This window comes from Gymnoscopelus microlampas (genome assembly GCF_963454915.1).
Source record: "Gymnoscopelus microlampas genome assembly, chromosome: 8".
Taxonomy (NCBI): domain Eukaryota; kingdom Metazoa; phylum Chordata; class Actinopteri; order Myctophiformes; family Myctophidae; genus Gymnoscopelus; species Gymnoscopelus microlampas.
In genome coordinates, this window is record NC_139945.1 from 38,648,556 (window position 1) to 38,665,273 (window position 16,718).

At 41.7% G+C, this 16,718-nt stretch overlaps 2 protein-coding genes across 2 annotated transcripts; one reads left to right on the forward strand and one right to left on the reverse strand.

Moving 5' to 3' along the window:
• Positions 1-88: 88 nt before the first annotated feature.
• LOC311050574 (extracellular calcium-sensing receptor-like) lies at positions 89-5,988 on the forward strand (the record flags this gene model as incomplete). The annotated part of the gene is made up of 7 exons (XM_084064659.1): positions 89-418; positions 988-1,275; positions 1,761-2,306; positions 2,417-2,638; positions 3,049-3,172; positions 4,045-4,517; positions 5,566-5,988. 7 exons carry the CDS (start codon positions 89-91, stop codon positions 5,986-5,988), a joined length of 2,406 nt encoding a protein of 801 aa, XP_083920785.1.
• A 3,099-nt stretch (positions 5,989-9,087) lies between these two features.
• Positions 9,088-14,731, reverse strand: olfcn1 (olfactory receptor C family, n1; the record flags this gene model as incomplete). Its single annotated transcript, XM_084064660.1, has 6 exons — positions 9,088-9,986; positions 10,118-10,241; positions 11,193-11,414; positions 11,516-12,340; positions 12,561-12,846; positions 14,727-14,731. The coding sequence occupies 6 exons, from the start codon at positions 14,729-14,731 to the stop codon at positions 9,088-9,090; spliced, it is 2,361 nt and encodes a 786-aa protein (XP_083920786.1).
• Between the last annotated feature and the right edge of the window lie 1,987 nt (positions 14,732-16,718).

The window sequence follows — 16,718 nt, forward strand, 5'->3', positions numbered from 1 at the left end:
GCAGCATGTAATGTATTTTTCGGTCACACTGACCTGTCCATTCAATAAATAAAGTTTCAGCGCCCGAGCCTTGCGTTGGATGCAGACCATGACCTTTGCAATCAAAGAGATCAACCATCGCAGTGACCTCCTCCCACAGCTGAAGCTGGGTTTTCACATTCGAGATAGTTGCAATGACATATCTGTGTCTCTGAGAGGGGCTCTGCTGTTGGTGAACGGACAGCCAGAGAGAGATTCCAGAGCCTTGAGAGAAGAGAGAGACAGGGATCTGAAGACAGACAGAGATCTAAGGAGCACTGGTTTAGGTTTAGGCTGTGGTGCCACAGGCAGGACTGACTCCCCGGTTATCATAGGAGACGCTGCTTCTGGGGTGTCTATGGCTGTGCTACGAACTCTGGGTTCCTTCCAGATCCCTCTGGTGAGGCTATGTGAACTCTAGTGTTGTATGAATTCACATTAGATTTCAGCTGATGTGTGATACTGTGCTTTACAGTACATTATATACGGTATGTCATATTCAGTGGTATATGGAGTGTTCAACTATCACCATATTTTGACTCATTAGTCTTATTACTTTTAAGTAATAACTTAACTTTGTTAATTTATTGTTAATCTGTACTGCTGTAATTTGATACTTCTAGGCCATTGCTATTTATTTCCTTCTAAACAGGCCTACATTTTGTAATATATAATCATAAGGCTATTAATATCACACATTTGTTATATTTATGCAATAGCACAGTAACAACTGTATTACAAATATGTTGTGAGTGATATACAAATATATTGACATTGTTTTCTTACAAACATTATTACTGACAAAATATATATTTTTGATTAATCATATCAGGTTTCGACTGCCACTATGTTAGAATAAGTGTATTTTGAGCCATCAGCTATGCCTTCAACAATATTTAATCTTTAAACTGCAGTCTGTATAAATTACCCCACTTGAAATAGAAGGTCAACTGTTATTCTCACTGTCAGGTGAGCTATTTTGCATCTTGCAGTTGTCTGAGCAACCAAAGGGAGTTCCCCACATTCATGCGCACCATGCCCAGTGATGCCTTCCAGGTCAGAGCCCTAGCCCGGCTGGTCAGCTACTTTGGCTGGACTTGGGTGGGTGTCATAGGGGTGGAATCAGACTATGCACGCTTTGCCATCCAGCTTTTCCTCCAGGAATTAGCACAGTATCATGTGTGTCCTGCCTATACACACTTCTACCCTGAAGTCCTGACTCGGCAGGCGCTAAATGACCTACTCAATGTTATTGAGGTACTTGTAGGTGATTATTTCTCATTCATTACTATGCTATGGTTATTGGTTTCATAGCACTGTCCAGGACCAGGTTGGCATAATATTACCCGTTTTCATTTCCAGTTCAGTTTCCCATACCTTCATGTGTTTTCTGTTTTAATCTGCTGTCAAGCTAAATCAAGCGAAGCAAAGGGAAACTGAAATGGAAACGGAAATAAGTATGTCACCTTCGGGAAATTTGTGATTACAGTTATACAGAGCCTGTATACGATCATAGGTGCCGGGTTGAGACTCTAAATCTATTTTATATTTCATCATGACATATGTTCAAGTAAAAAATGCAACACATTGGTTGTTTTCATATGCTGAAATATAAATTTGGCATAAAGTGCTGCGTGTGAGCCATTAAGATTTAAAATATATTTCTTTGAAGATTTCTATGTTACATTACAACAAATGTTAAAGGACATAATTTAAAGTTATTAGCAATTTTCTCTGCATAGGACTCTTCCTCTAAGGTCATCCTTAACTTCTCTGCCGAGTCTGAGCTCCAAAGCATCTTGAGAGAGATTAGGCGAAGGAATGTCACTGGCCTACAGTGGATTGCCAGTGAGGCCTGGGCAACAGCAAAGTCACTTTGGGAAGAGTTTGGTGATCTCCTGACTGGAACTTTAGGATTTGGCATCCGGCGGGCTGATGTAATTCCAGGACTGAAGGAATATCTGACTAGACTTGGACCATCTTACATTCGTGAGTCAACATTTCTGACAGAGTTTTGGGAAGAGACGTTTAATTGCAAGCTGAATGGGTCCATGAACACACACAATCATGGGGGCAGCTACCAACGTGAACCATGCAATGGGATGGAAGACTTAGAGGATGTTTACTCAACCTATTCTGATATTACTCAGCTCAGGGTGTCTTATAATGTCTACAAGGCGGTATACTTGGTGGCCCATGCTCTGCAGGACATGAGTAACTGTATCGCAGGACAAGGACCTTTCTCTAATCGCACTTGTGGGGATCCAAAGAAGGTTAAACCTTGGCAGGTTAGAGTGGTTTCAATTGACATACTTAAATCTGAATGAAACAAAAATTCTCAATCTCTTTTAATTGCTTTTAAGGAAAATGTACACTGATATGACGTTTTTTCCTCCAGCTTTTCTACTATATGAAACATGCACATTTTTCTACACTTGGGGAGAAGGTTAACTTTGATGAGAATGGTGATCCCATTGCCTTCTATGACCTCATGAACTGGCAAAGAGGGCCCGATGGCTCGCTGCAGTTGGACAAAGTTGGCTTCTATGATGCTTCATCGGCTTCTGGGCGTAGCTTGGTCATAAATGCCACAGCTATTCAGTGGCCTGTTGGGCACCAGGTGTGTTCTCTGAAAAAGGGCCTGAGACCATTCCTCCCTTGTAGACTGTTTTATGTGTTTTTAATTAATGCATTAGCGGATCTGCTTGTATTAGTTTGGAAACTATTCAGCACATGCTGTTTAAAGACTAGTCATACAAGAACATTTTACATACAAATTACAACATCGAGTTAGTTCCCAGCAGAAAACCTTTGATATATATATTTTTTTATCTTAAAACATTGTTTATTGGAGTTAGAGTAAACAGAACACCATACTGCACTGTATAGAACACACTTGTGTCTTTATCATATACAGTACTGCCACATTCATATGCATCTAATTGTGGTATTATGTGAAGTTCCAGTATGATTGAGCAACATACTATATACAATCAGTGTCTTTCTGAGTGGCTTACCTCTGCCTCTCAGGCAGTGCAGTCTGTATGCAGTGACAGCTGTCCTCCAGGCACACGTGTAGCCAGGAGGAAGGGACAACCTGTCTGCTGTTTTGACTGTGTCACCTGTGCTGAAGGGGAGGTCAGCAATAAGACTGGTATGTACTGAAACAGTCTTTTTCAGCCTTTTCTCAAAGAGCAAATGTATACAATGTGTGTGTGTGTGTCTGTGTGTGTGTGTGTGTGTGTGTGTGTGTGTGTGTGTGTGTGTGTGTGTGTGTGTGTGTGTGTGTGTGTGTGTGTGTGTGTGTGTTTGTGTGTGTGTGTGTGTGTGTGTGTGTGTGTGTCCGTCCATCTGTCTGTGAGCAGCTAACCTCTGGCACCGTTGGCCCGATCGGCCTGTTATAGCGCCACCAGGAGGTCAATTTGTGCAAAAAAATGTTTTTTGTCCGATTCTGTTTATTCCATCAACATTGCTGGCCCACAATAACCTACCTGACCTGGCGGAGACCTGTGCTCTGAGGAGCACTTTTTCTAGTTGGTCCTCTAATGCTTATTTTAAGATAGTACCATTTCCTTCTTCTAGCTCTGTGTCTCAGAGATGGGCTATGGATAGTTCTGCTTAACAATTACATCATCGGTGGGATTCAAAGCTAATTACAGTACAACCCTTTTCTTCCTAGAAAGTTAACATGAAGGCAAATTGCTCTTCCCTCAATTAAAAATAATAAAAATACTAATACTAATAACTATTATTATTATTTATATATATATAAATTATATATATATATATATATATATATATATATATATATTTATATATATATATATATATATATATATATATATATAATTTATTATTATATATATATATATATATATATATATATATATATATATATATATATATATATATATATATATATATATAGTTAGGTAGTTGGAAATTACCACCAATGATGTCGTTGGTATATTTCGGAACTGTCTGGATTTGCACTAACATGGTCTATTCTTTCTCCTTCTTAAACAGATTCTTTAGACTGTTCACGTTGCTCAGAGGACACATGGCCCAATGAAGCTAAAGATCTCTGCACCCCAAAGGCTATTGAGTTCCTTTCCTATCATGAGCCTATGGGCATTGTTCTGTGTGTTGTATCTCTCGTTGGAGCTTGTATCTCTCTCTCCACCCTGGTGATATTTTTCTCACATAGAGATTCACCCTTAGTACGGGCCAACAACATGGAACTGAGCTTCTTTCTTCTGCTGTTCCTTGCCATTTGTTTCCTCATTGGCCTGTTGTTTATTGGTGAGCCCTCTGATTGGCTCTGCCGTATCCGTTACCCAGCCTTTGGGATCAGCTTTGCCCTATGCATTTCCTGCCTCCTGGCCAAAACTATGGTTGTCCTAATGGCCTTCAGAGCCACGTTGCCAGGAAGTGATGTCATGAAGTGGTTTGGACCCAATCAACAGAGAGCGAGTGTATTAATATGTACACTTGTCCAGGTAGAAATATATTTTCTTTCAAAATGTACTCTATGTTGTATTTGAACACCTTACTAAATGATACTGTTGGGCATAACACCCGCATGTCCAAAACCGTTATATTTCAGAAAACCGTTTCCATTTCAGAAAATGGAAAAAATAACCTGTAAACCCAATGGATCAAGTGCAGTATTATTTAGCTACAAGCTCTTGTTTTCATCGTTAAATATTTAATTACAAATATGTTTTTCCCATATCTTTCAAACATAGCAAAAATAGCACATTACATTGTGATGTGTTTTGAGCTTGAAGATGTGCTGTTTTCGCTAGACTTTCGCATGGCAATGTCATATAACAAAGTATAAAATAGACAACTAGAAAAAGTGCTCCTCGGAGCACAGGTCTCCGCCAGGTCAGGTACGTTATTGTGGCCTCCTGGTGGCGCTATAATAGGCCAATGTGAAAAAGGGTGGCATTTCTTCCTTGGCCTAGTGGGAATGTGTTTGTGAAATTTCACGGAAATCGCAAGCTGCATTCATGATTTGAGGCATTTTGTTCAAAACGGACCAACCCTGCAAATTTTGGAAGCAAACCTTAGCCAATGAGGATGGAATATGCGAAATCGGACGGATCCGTGTTGATCACATGACTACAGAGATACTGTGTACCGATTTGCATGACGTTTGGATAAAATCTGTAGGAGTAATGTAAAAAATGGGTTTTGCACAAATCGGCCTCCAGGTGGCGCTATAACAGGCCCATGTGAAAAATGTGAGGCAGAGGTTCTGAATTGGCATCCAGGGAGTGTGTGTGCACAGTTTTGCAGCGACCGGGCCAACGGTGCCAGAGATTAGCTGCTAACACACGGACAGGACACACACACACACACGGACGGACGGACGGAGGGTAAAACATACTCTCTCGCCATGCCTTTCGGCCTGGCGGAGACAATAATGTATGAAAAAATGATGAACTATGGAGATTACAAGACGTCTGCCCGACAGCGATGATATAATGTGGTTAAATAATCGTACTAATGCAAATGTTCTGTCATCTTCCCACCACTCAGGGGTTAATTTGTCTTATCTGGCTGCTCACCAGTCCACCATATGCCAACCATAACACAGGTCACGTCAGCGCCACCATCATCATTGAGTGTGCTACTGGCTCAGAGGTTGGCTTCTGGTGTGTTCTAGGTTACATTGGGCTACTGGCTTGTTTGTGCTTCCTCATGGCCTTTTTGGCCCGGACGTTACCGGACAATTTTAACGAGGCCAAGTTCATCACCTTCAGCATGCTGATATTCTTTGCTGTGTGGATTACGTTTATTCCAGTCTATGTGAGCACAGCTGGCAAATACACTGTAGCTGTTCATATTTTTGCCATTCTTGCCTCAGCTTTTGGCCTTCTCTTTTGTATCTTTGCACCTAAGTGCTACATTATAATTCTGAAACCAGAACAAAACAGTAAGAAAAATATGATGCGCAAGTGAAAATGTATGTATGTATGTATGTATGTATGTATGTATGTATGTATGTATGTATGTATGTATGTATGTATGTATGTATGTATGTATGTATGTATGTATGTATGTATGTATGTATGTATGTATGTATGTATGTATGTATGTATCATATGTATGTACCATATGTATGTACCATATGTATGTATGTATCAGGGCTTTCACCAACTAGTCGACTGACTAGTATAACCACTAGTCAACCTTGTTGGTGCTAGTCGATAGGGCTTTCACGACTAGAGATTTTTACTGGTCGACTAATTTGACCCAGTGGTAGTCGACTAGTCGATATTTACCTATTTTAAAAAATGCGGGGTGGGGTGGGGGGGTTATTGCCCAATAATAGGCTATTATTGGGCATACTTTTGACCCCCTTTTCATAAAAAATAAAGGCAGGAGGATAATAGTATAGTAATGGCATTAAAACCATGGAAAAACTTTTTTTTATTTGTATTATTTATTTATTTTTAGCAACTAGTCGAATAGTTGATAAAAAAAATCATTCGACCAGTAGTCGACCAGTAAAAATCTCTAGTCGTGAAAGCCCTAGTATGTATGTATGTATGTATGTATGTATGTATGTATCAAGTCACAAATAAAGAAAATAATTTAAAATAAATAATTGTCCTTGTCCTTGCAGTATATGCACTCATTAAGGCCTCAATCTAATAGATGTTGGCCAATCAGTGGTTATGGCGCTTCCTGTTGAAAGACATTGATTACAGGCTCTAGGCTCCTTCTTTGTCTCTATGCGTAACTGCAATCAGCAGATTTAAACCAGAAACACGTGGAACTGCAGTTATGCACGGAACCATTTTAGACAGCTCCATATATGGGCACAAAAGCGAGTATGCCCATATATGGGCATATACTGGTGACATCAAGGATCTCTATATATGGGCATAAAGACAAGGACTGACAAATACAGAGATCTCCATATACTGTATGGGCATAAAGGTTACAAGGACTGACAGATACAGAGATTTCCATATATGTGCATATCAGTCAGATCAGCGGTGCATCGTAGGTGTGAGGGCCGTGTAGTGGCCCGAACTCTAGATGTGAGGGCCTTTAGTTGTACAAAAGGCTCGGCCATAGCCCAAATGAGCCAACTGATTGCCATGGCAACCCAAGCTCAAGCTTGATTTGGCAAATTCCCCACACAAGTTGAATTCCCCACACCCAACACAGTCAGTTTGCACTCTTCAGACTCTCCATACATTCTCCACAGACATTTACCACTGCACAAGGACTTTTCCATATGGGCACAAAAGGGACACAGACAGACGGTCACAACGGCTACTCTCACAAAGTATAACTAGAAAAAGTGCTCCTCGGAGCACAGGTCTCCGCCAGGTCAGGTAGGCTACTGTGGCCTCCTGGTGGCGCTATAATAGGCCAACGTGAAAAGGGTGCCATTTCTTCTTAGGCCTTGCACGACAATCGGACACTGACTGCATTCATGATTTGAGGCATTTTGTCAAAAACATGTGTTTTGCTGAATTAGACCTGTTGGTGGCGCTATAACAGGCCAATGTTAAAAGGGTGGCATTTGTTCCTCAACATAGTGTGAATGTGCGTGCAAAGTTTGAGCGCAATTGGACGGTGCGTTCATGATTTGCAGAATTTTGTTCAAAACAAGCCAATAATGCAAACTTTAGATGTCAATTTTGGCCAATCAGTATGGAGTATGAAAAATCAAACACATCCGTCGTGATCACATGACTATAGAGATCATGTGTACCGATTTGCGTGAAATTTGGATACAATTGGAAGGAGTAGTATAAAAAAATGTGTTTTACACAAGTCGGCCTCCTGGTGGCGCTATAAAAGGCAGATGTGAAAAATGCAGGGCAAAGGTTTTTCCTTGACCTATAGGGAGTGTGCATACAAAGTTTTACACAGATCGGTGCAATTATAGGTAAAAACACGAATCGGCCTGTTATAGCGCCACCATGAGGCTGATTTAAAAATGTTCAAATGGTAGTTCTTCCTCGGCCTAATGGGAATGTGCTTGCAAAATTTCTCGGAAAGTGCATGCTGTGTTCATGATTTGAGGCATTTTGTTCAAAACGGAGCACTCCTGCAAACTTTGGAAGACATTTTTAGCCAATCAGGATGGAATATGAGAAATCTGAAAGACCTGTTTCGTTTAATGACTGTAGAGATACTGTGTACCGATTTGTGGGATTTTTGGACAAAATCTGTAGGAGTACTGTCAAAAAATGTGTTTTGCACAAATTGGCCTCCTGGTGGCGCTATAACAGGCCCCTGTGAAAAATTTGGGGCAGAGGTTCTGCTCTGGTATCCAGGGACTGTGTGTGCACAGTTTGGCTGCGAGCAAGCCAACGGTGCCGGAGATTAGCTGTACACAGACAGATCGAATGACGGACGGACACACGGACGGACACACGGACACACGGACGGACGGACAGGGGGTAAAACATACTCTCTCGCCATGCCTTTCGGCCTGGCGGAGACAATGAGTATATTGCATAACAGAGTGGGGCATGCATTCCCTGTTTGCACTGTTCCCAACTTGAATCATTCCCGAATGGGCTGGTACCCAACAGGCACCGGTCTAGTGATATAATAATGCAAACATTAAAATGTTTTGTTTAAAATATTTATTTATGAAAATCTAAAGGTATACAAAGTTATAGCACATAAAATCTTGTGTAGTGAATTTCATGGATGAGCATAATTTGTTTTATCTGAAAATTACTCATTACAGGTAGTGCATATCTAACACTATCAAGGCCATTGGCTTCATTTACAACTGAGAACAAAGTGATTCAGGCAGATACAAGTCAATAATATAACTTTTTAAATAAAGTATTGCAACTTTGTATGCACAGTATAGTTACACAGTGTTCTCCTATTCAGAGTCTCCCCCTCACACTATAAATGCATGGACAGTATTGCAACAGTTATGGATTAAGTGCCAGGCATATGGATGATCAAACATAAAATGTGAATAACTAAGGTCTACCGCAGAAAATGTGTCGATTAGTATTTTATACTATATCAAAATATAAAATAATGCTCATGAAACATATACCGTATGTTTGTTCAGATTTTCCCCATCACATGATTTTTTGTATTTCTTTCTGGCTTAATTAATATTATGTAACATTTCGGAGCAAAAATAGTAATTAGTAAACCAAATGCAGAAGACAATATAGCAAATATCTCCACAGCTACAGTGAACTTCCCAGGAGAGCTGACGTAAGCTGGGATAAAGGTGATCCACACAGCACAGAATATCAGCATGCTGAAGGTGATACATTTGGCTTCATTAAAGTTATCAGGAAGGTTTCGGGCAAGAAATGCAAGTGCCAAACATATTGCTGCAAGGATCCCTATATAGCCCAATACTGCATAGAAGGCAGCCTCAGAACCAGTGTTACATTCAAGGACAATTTTCCTAGTGCTATACCTGAAAACCATGTCTGGGAAAGGAGGGTTTAATTTTAGCCAGAGCAGGCATATAACTACCTGAACCAAAGTGCAAGAGCAAACTATTATTCTCTGCTGGGCAGGACCAAACTTTTCTGCCATATTATTACCGGGCCGGTTGGCTTTGAAAGCTGTCACCACTACAATAGTCTTCCCCAAGATGCAAGACATACAGAGTGCAAAGGTCACCCCAAATGCTGTGTGACGAAGCATGCACGTCCAGACTGTGGGTCTCCCAATAAAGGTGAGGGGACAGAGAAAACACATGAAAAGAGAAAATAACAACAGACAACTAAGCTCTGAGTTACTGGCCTTTATTACAGGGGTTTCTCTGTAATGGACAAAGACCATCATAGTGGCTAATGACAGACAGGCTCCTACTAGGGACACCACAGAAAGGGCTATTCCCATTGGCTCTTCATAGGACAAGAACTCAATGGTTTTAAGAATGCACTTGTCTCTCTTTTCATTGGACCAGTATTCGTCTGGGCAAGGTGTACACTCTGCTGCACCTACAGTATGGACCATATAGACATACAGTGTGTAAACAAATAAGGAATGCAGGAAAATAGGTTATTTTAATGATTTATGGGAAATATGCAATACAAGAATAAATTGCTTTCCAAAAATGATTATAGTCTACCTGTTAAGTTGGCTATGGTTCCATCAGGACATGATACACAGTCAAAACAGCACACAGGTTTTCCCTTGATTTGAACTTTCCTGGTTCCCACTGGACAAATATTAGAACATACAGATTTTGGGACCTGAAAGAAAAGAGAGGAAACTAGATAAAGTGCTCCTCGGAGCACAGGTCTCCGCCAGGTCAGATACGTTATTGTGGCCTCCTGGTGGCGCTATAATAGGCCAATGTGAAAAGGGTGCCATTTATTCTTAGGTCGTTCACGGCAATCGGACACTGCATTCATGATTTGAAGCATTTTGTTCCAAAAATGTGTTTTGCTAAATTAGACCTGCTGGTGGCGCTATAACAGGCCAATGTGAAAAGGGTGGCATTTCTTCCTCGGCCTAGTGGGAATGTGCGTGTGAAATTTCACGGAAATCGCACGCTGCGTTCATGGTTTGAGGCAGTTTGTTCAAAACGGACCAATCCTGCAAACTTTGGATGGCAACCTTAACCAATAAGGATGGAATATGGGAAATCGGACAGATCAGGGTTGATCACATGACTATAGAGATACTGTGTACCGATTTGCATGACGTTTGGTTAAAAACTGTAGGAATAATGTGAAAAAAATGGGTTTTGCACAAATCGGCCTCCTGGTGGCGCTATAACAGGCCCATGTGAAAAATTTGAGGCAGAGGTTCTGAATTGGCATCCAGGGAGTGTGTGTGCACAGTTTCGCAGCGACCGGGCCAACGGTGCCGGAGATTTGGTGGTAACACACGGACGGACACACGGACGGACACACGGACGGACACACGGACGGAGGGTAAAACATACTCTCTCGCCATGCCTTACGGCCTGGCGGAGACAAAAAGGAAGAATTTTAAATGTGAATCAAAAAAGACTGGGGCACTATAATTAGTTAAATTATAGTTAATTGAATGTCTGATATTTTTGTGCTCATGAAAAAAATCTGTCACACGCACACGCACACACACACACACACACACACACACACACACACACACACACACACACACACACACACACACACACACACACACACACATATATATATTTTTTTTTTTACCATTTTCCCTGTCCTCCACACTATGTTGTCCTCCTGGATTCCCAGCGTATAAACATCATTAGCAACAGAAGCAAAGTAGCCCACTGTCACATGCTGCACCTGTCCATCTATCAGCTGCCAGTTAATCATTTCATAAGATGCTGGGGGATCTCCATCCCGGTCAAAAAACACAGTCTCCCCAAATTTATTTGTAAATCGTACCTTCTGCAAGTGATCACTGACCTAAAAAGAGGGAGGTATCAGAGAGACAGGGGGGTAAGGTCTGATACAGAGAATGTTTACATTAGTGCAGTGCTATTGATCACCCAGTTTGTGTTTCTCACCATTCTCGGTTGAATCTCTGATATCTCCAAACATGGTCTCACAGGTTCTGCACCAGCAGGTTGACAAAATACCAAATTGTGAAGGGCATGTGCAATCGCGTAAACGGCCTTATAGACATTATAGGATACCCTAAGATGTGAGACATTGAAGAATACATTCTGAGAATTTGTTAGTGACTCGGTTCCAGTGCAAATGCTACTTCTTGCTTCTTTCCCAGGGAGATCTCCGGGTAAAGGAGGTCTACAGCCTGTCATTTTCTCCCAGAAATCCTGTATATATGCTGCATTAGTTTCAGTGTAAGGGTTAATACCTGTAAGAAATGGTCTTAGTGTCGGGATGGCCATTTTCGGAACCACAAACCCTATCACGCCGCCAAAAGAGCGGTAAATATGAGGTGTGGAAGGCCGTGCGGCGGTTACCCAGGCTTCACTGGCAATCCACTGAATGCCTGTTATGTTCTGTTTCACAATCTCCTTTATCAGCGGGTAAAGATCCCCCTCTGGCACAAATGCCAGGATGACTTTCACAGTAGACTCTTTGATCATTTCCACAACATCCAGTACTTTATCCCTTTTGTATGTCCGTAGAACAGTTCCAACAAATGCAATGCAAACACCCAGCTTATTCACCTCTTTGGTGAAGGCCAGGATCCCATTCCGCCCATAGTCATTGTCTGATTGTATGGCCCCAATCCAAGTCCAGCCAAAATGCTTGACCAGAGCAGCTAAAGCCTTTGCTTGGTAGTAGTCACTGGGTATTGTCCTAAAAAAAGTGGGGTATTTACCTTTGTCACTCAGACAGGCACATGTTGAGAAGTAACTGACCTGCAAAGAAATAAAAGAGATCACTTGGCTAAACAAGGCAAGAACATGATTAACTAGTCAATTTAAGTAATTGATAATGAATTAAGAAGAACATACAGTGGTATATATTATAGTATTATTGACTGTGTAGCATTATTCCAAAAACCCAACATAAAAGAAAACGTTTTTACAACACATGTATTTCCTTTAATCAGTTATATTTTTGGGGACATGTCCTTACCAATGGTACTCTGAATGGCCCAAGGGTTACAGCCAGAGCCAAAGACTGAGATGATCCTGACTCTGCTATCAGAGCAGATATAGCAGGAGGACATGAGGACGTTGATCCTCGCTCCTCTGCCCTACTCATTAATGTTAAGCCAGCACGTAAAGTGTTGGTAGGAGATGCACATGAGTTCAGGATACTATATCCAAGGGAAATGTTTGGAAGGAGTGTGTGGTCTTTCTTGATTTCTTCAATTGCAAATATCATCACTTGGGTCCAGCGAAAAGCTCGCAGGTCAAACCTATAAAGGTTTATGGTAGATTCAGTAGTAGTGAGTTGTTTTTATTGTATGTACAGTAACAGAGCCTATGTACAGTGCTGTATGGAGGGAAGATTTAAGAATCTACTCACCCCACACACTTTACTTCAGATGGCTCTCTCTCAAATGTAGAAGTACTGCCCACTTGTTTGTTGAAAATAGGGAAAATGCCCCCAATCATTATATCTCCTGTCTTGAACAAAGTAGACATGCCAAATCTGCCTTGCAGTTCACAGCCTGATATGTTCAGATATAATACAGACAGAGAGAACAGCATGCCCCCCTCTAGCACATACAGTACATGTTTACCTAGCATTGTGTGAGTGTGGTCAGGCCAAATGACTGTTGCAGGGAGAAATGAGCTCAGTTGATAAATGCTTGTACCAGCTCCCATGAGGTACACACAACTTGGATTGCTAAGGTTGGCACAACATTTCAATTACATAGAAAAAAGTGCCCTGCGGGCGTCTGGACCCATCCTACGTGAAGCCCCCCCCACACACACACACTGCCAGACCCCCCTCCCCCCAACATAATCCCCCCATACACTTTACCCACCAACTCCCCCACCTCCAATGTATATCATTTATTTATTGTATCAAAGCACTAATATCCCGTTGAAATTGTATACGTTTTTTATAATGTAAGGTAATGACCTACTGTTCCATTAATTGCCTTTATAGCTTGAACAAGGCGACATTTCTTCATTGAACTCAAAGGCCGCGGCCGCCATGTTCTTTTCTGTCGCCCTTTTATGGTGTGTATGTTCTGTATAGTGTGATGGCTTTTTTTGTCTTATTTCACTTTGACTGTATTCTTGTTGTTTGGTAGCCTACAATTGAACAAACATTATACAATTTAAACAAAGTATTTCTCTTGTTATTCATTCATCTAAAGTGTGCTTCCTTAACATCTGGGGGCAACATTCAAAGGGGCAATATAGTCTACAAAACAAAACAGAAAAATGAAAAACAGCACAAAACTAGAAAAAGTGCTCCTCGGAGCACAGGTCTCCGCCAGGTCGGGTAGGCTATTGTGGCCTCCTGGTGGCGCTACAATAGGCCAATGTGAAAAGGGTGCCATTTATTCTTAGGTCGTTCACGGCAATCGGACACTGCATTCATGATTTGAAGCATTTTGTTCCAAAAATGTGTTTTGCTAAATTAGACCTGCTGGTGGCGCTATAACAGGCCAATGTGAAAAGGGTGGCATTTCTTCCTCGGCCTAGTGGGAATGTGCGTGTGAAATTTCACGGAAATCGCACGCTGCGTTCATGGTTTGAGGCAGTTTGTTCAAAACGGACCAATCCTGAAAACTTTGGATGGCAACCTTAACCAATAAGGATGGAATATGGGAAATCGGACAGATCAGGGTTGATCACATGACTATAGAGATACTGTGTACCGATTTGCATGACGTTTGGTTAAAAACTGTAGGAATAATGTGAAAAAATGGGTTTTGCACAAATCGGCCTCCTGGTGGCGCTATAACAGGCCCATGTGAAAAATTTGAGGCAGAGGTTCTGACTTGGCATCCAGGGAGTGTGTGTGCAAAGTTGCGCAGCGACCGGGCCAACGGTGCCGGAGATTAGCTGGTAACACACGGACACACGGACGGACGGACGGACGGACACACGGACGGAGGGTAAAACATACTCTCTCGCCATGCCTTACGGCCTGGCGGAGACAATAATGTGTTAGTCACTAGTCAGTCCCTTGAAAGTAGACACTCTGTGAATGCAGGTTATTGGCAGACAGTCCCTAAGCAGGCTTCACGCGCGCGAGCTCTTTAAACGTGTCCGGTTGCCCCGCCCTCTTCCTGCAAACAGACTCGGTTATGTTTGAAAGTGAAAGACATTCTACCTCATGTTGAGTAGAGTTTTCACTGTCAGTGTAATCTCTAAAGACAGATTATGTCAGCATAACTGACCTAAACATGTAATGTTGTGAGGAAATAGGAATACAGTGTACACACAAAACACTTGGAAGAAGTGGACTAAAAAGGGGGATGAGTCAAACTGAGTTCCTGTTTCTACGCAAAAAAAAGGAGGCGGTGTCCCCAGAGGCTAAAAACATTTACAGAATGTGTTGCCAGATTGCTGTCAGTGTTGTTGTTTTCTTTCCAACTGTGTTTATTCTCCAGGTGAGTTTGATGCTGCATCTGCAAGTTGCAATTAATACCAACCCGACAGCCCATTCATGAAACCGAAAAGTTATTATTATTATTATTATAGCATCTAAGGCTAGCTGTGTGCATGACTCCTATGTACTTTTATTGTTTTATTTCAGCACCACATATACTTGTATGAAACCTCATACTTAACTGTTTACCAATGATTATTTTATTTAAAGTGATATTAGAGTGTTACAACCTGAATACATCTAGCTTTCTATTTAATCTCAATTTATTTCAACTTTTCAAGGCATACCCTAGTCAGATTTCTAGGTCTGGCTCTTTTATAATGTGTGCATGTTTTAAAATACCACCAGATAGTGAGGACAAAATAAATGCTTTTGTTTGGTTTAGGCTAGACTACTGCAATGCTCTACTCTGGCATTGACCAGTCATTGGTCAGGTGCTTGCAGTTAGTCCAGATTGCTGCTGCTTGCCTCCTCACAGGCACCAAAAAGCGCGACCACATCTCCCCAGTCCTGGCCTCACCCCATTGGCTCCCTGTCAAATTTAGGATCGATTTTAAAATCTTGATAACTTGATAACTTTAAATCCGTCAATGGGCTGGCCCCCCTTTACCTGGCTGAACTCATTGAATGCCATAACCCAGTTAGAACTTTAAGGTCAGCTGACCTCTCATTATTGACTCAGCCAACCGCCCGACTGAAAGCCAGGGCCGTGCTTTTGCTGTGGCTGCCCCCAGGCTCTGGAATGATCTTCCCCTTCACATTCAATCCGTCCAGTCCATCGAGGTTTTTAAGTCCTTGCCTAAGACTCAATTTTTCGACCTGGCTTTTAATCACAGCCGAGCTATATTTTAACTTGATCACCTTCTGTTTGATTGTTTGTTTGATTGTATTTGATTTTATTGTTTTGTTGTATTGTTTCTTGACCTGTACAGCACTTTGGTCGACTACAGTACTTATTAAGTGTGCCATACTGTATAAATAAGGTTTGATTGATTGATTGATTCTTCTCCTGTAGAGTTCGTTCTCCTATACAGCTGTGAATGCTGGACCCTAAAGCCTGCTCTACAGAAGTCCCTGGCCTCTGCTCTACACCAGAATGCTACCGTATATCAACCAGGATGAAAACTTTTCCAACTGTATGTGGGGCTACCAAGCGTGAATGAGAAGATGGCAGCCGGGAGAATGGGGTTGGTCGGTCACTGCCAATAACACCGGGAGCAGCAGGGGCGGAAAGTACTGGCGAGCTAGCCAGATGGGGTCAACGTAACTAGAGATGCCGTTGCACGGCTCATCCGGGGATGAACTAGAGACAGGTTCTATCCATGGGTTCCAAAGTTTGACCCATCTCTTGACTTATACAACTGATGAAGTCAAGTAGGAGACGGCTCAAGGTAGGAACAATTTTTTTTGGCTGAGCTGCTGCTGCTTGTGTTGTATACTAATGTGATTCAAGTTGTACTATTGCTGACATTTTGGGACCCAATGGTTCATCATGTTCAGTGACGTTTCTGGCTCTGGAATTGAATGCTGATGTGAATCTACAGTTTGTATGTTCTGTCTTGGACTCTTGGTCACTTCAATTATCCTATGTATGTTTGCTTCAAGATAGATGTTTTGAGCTTTGACATAACAGCCATCAATTCCAAATGTTCATTTGGAATTGAAGACTGATGTGGATCTATAGTCTGTACCTGCTGTGTTGTGGCTGCTGTT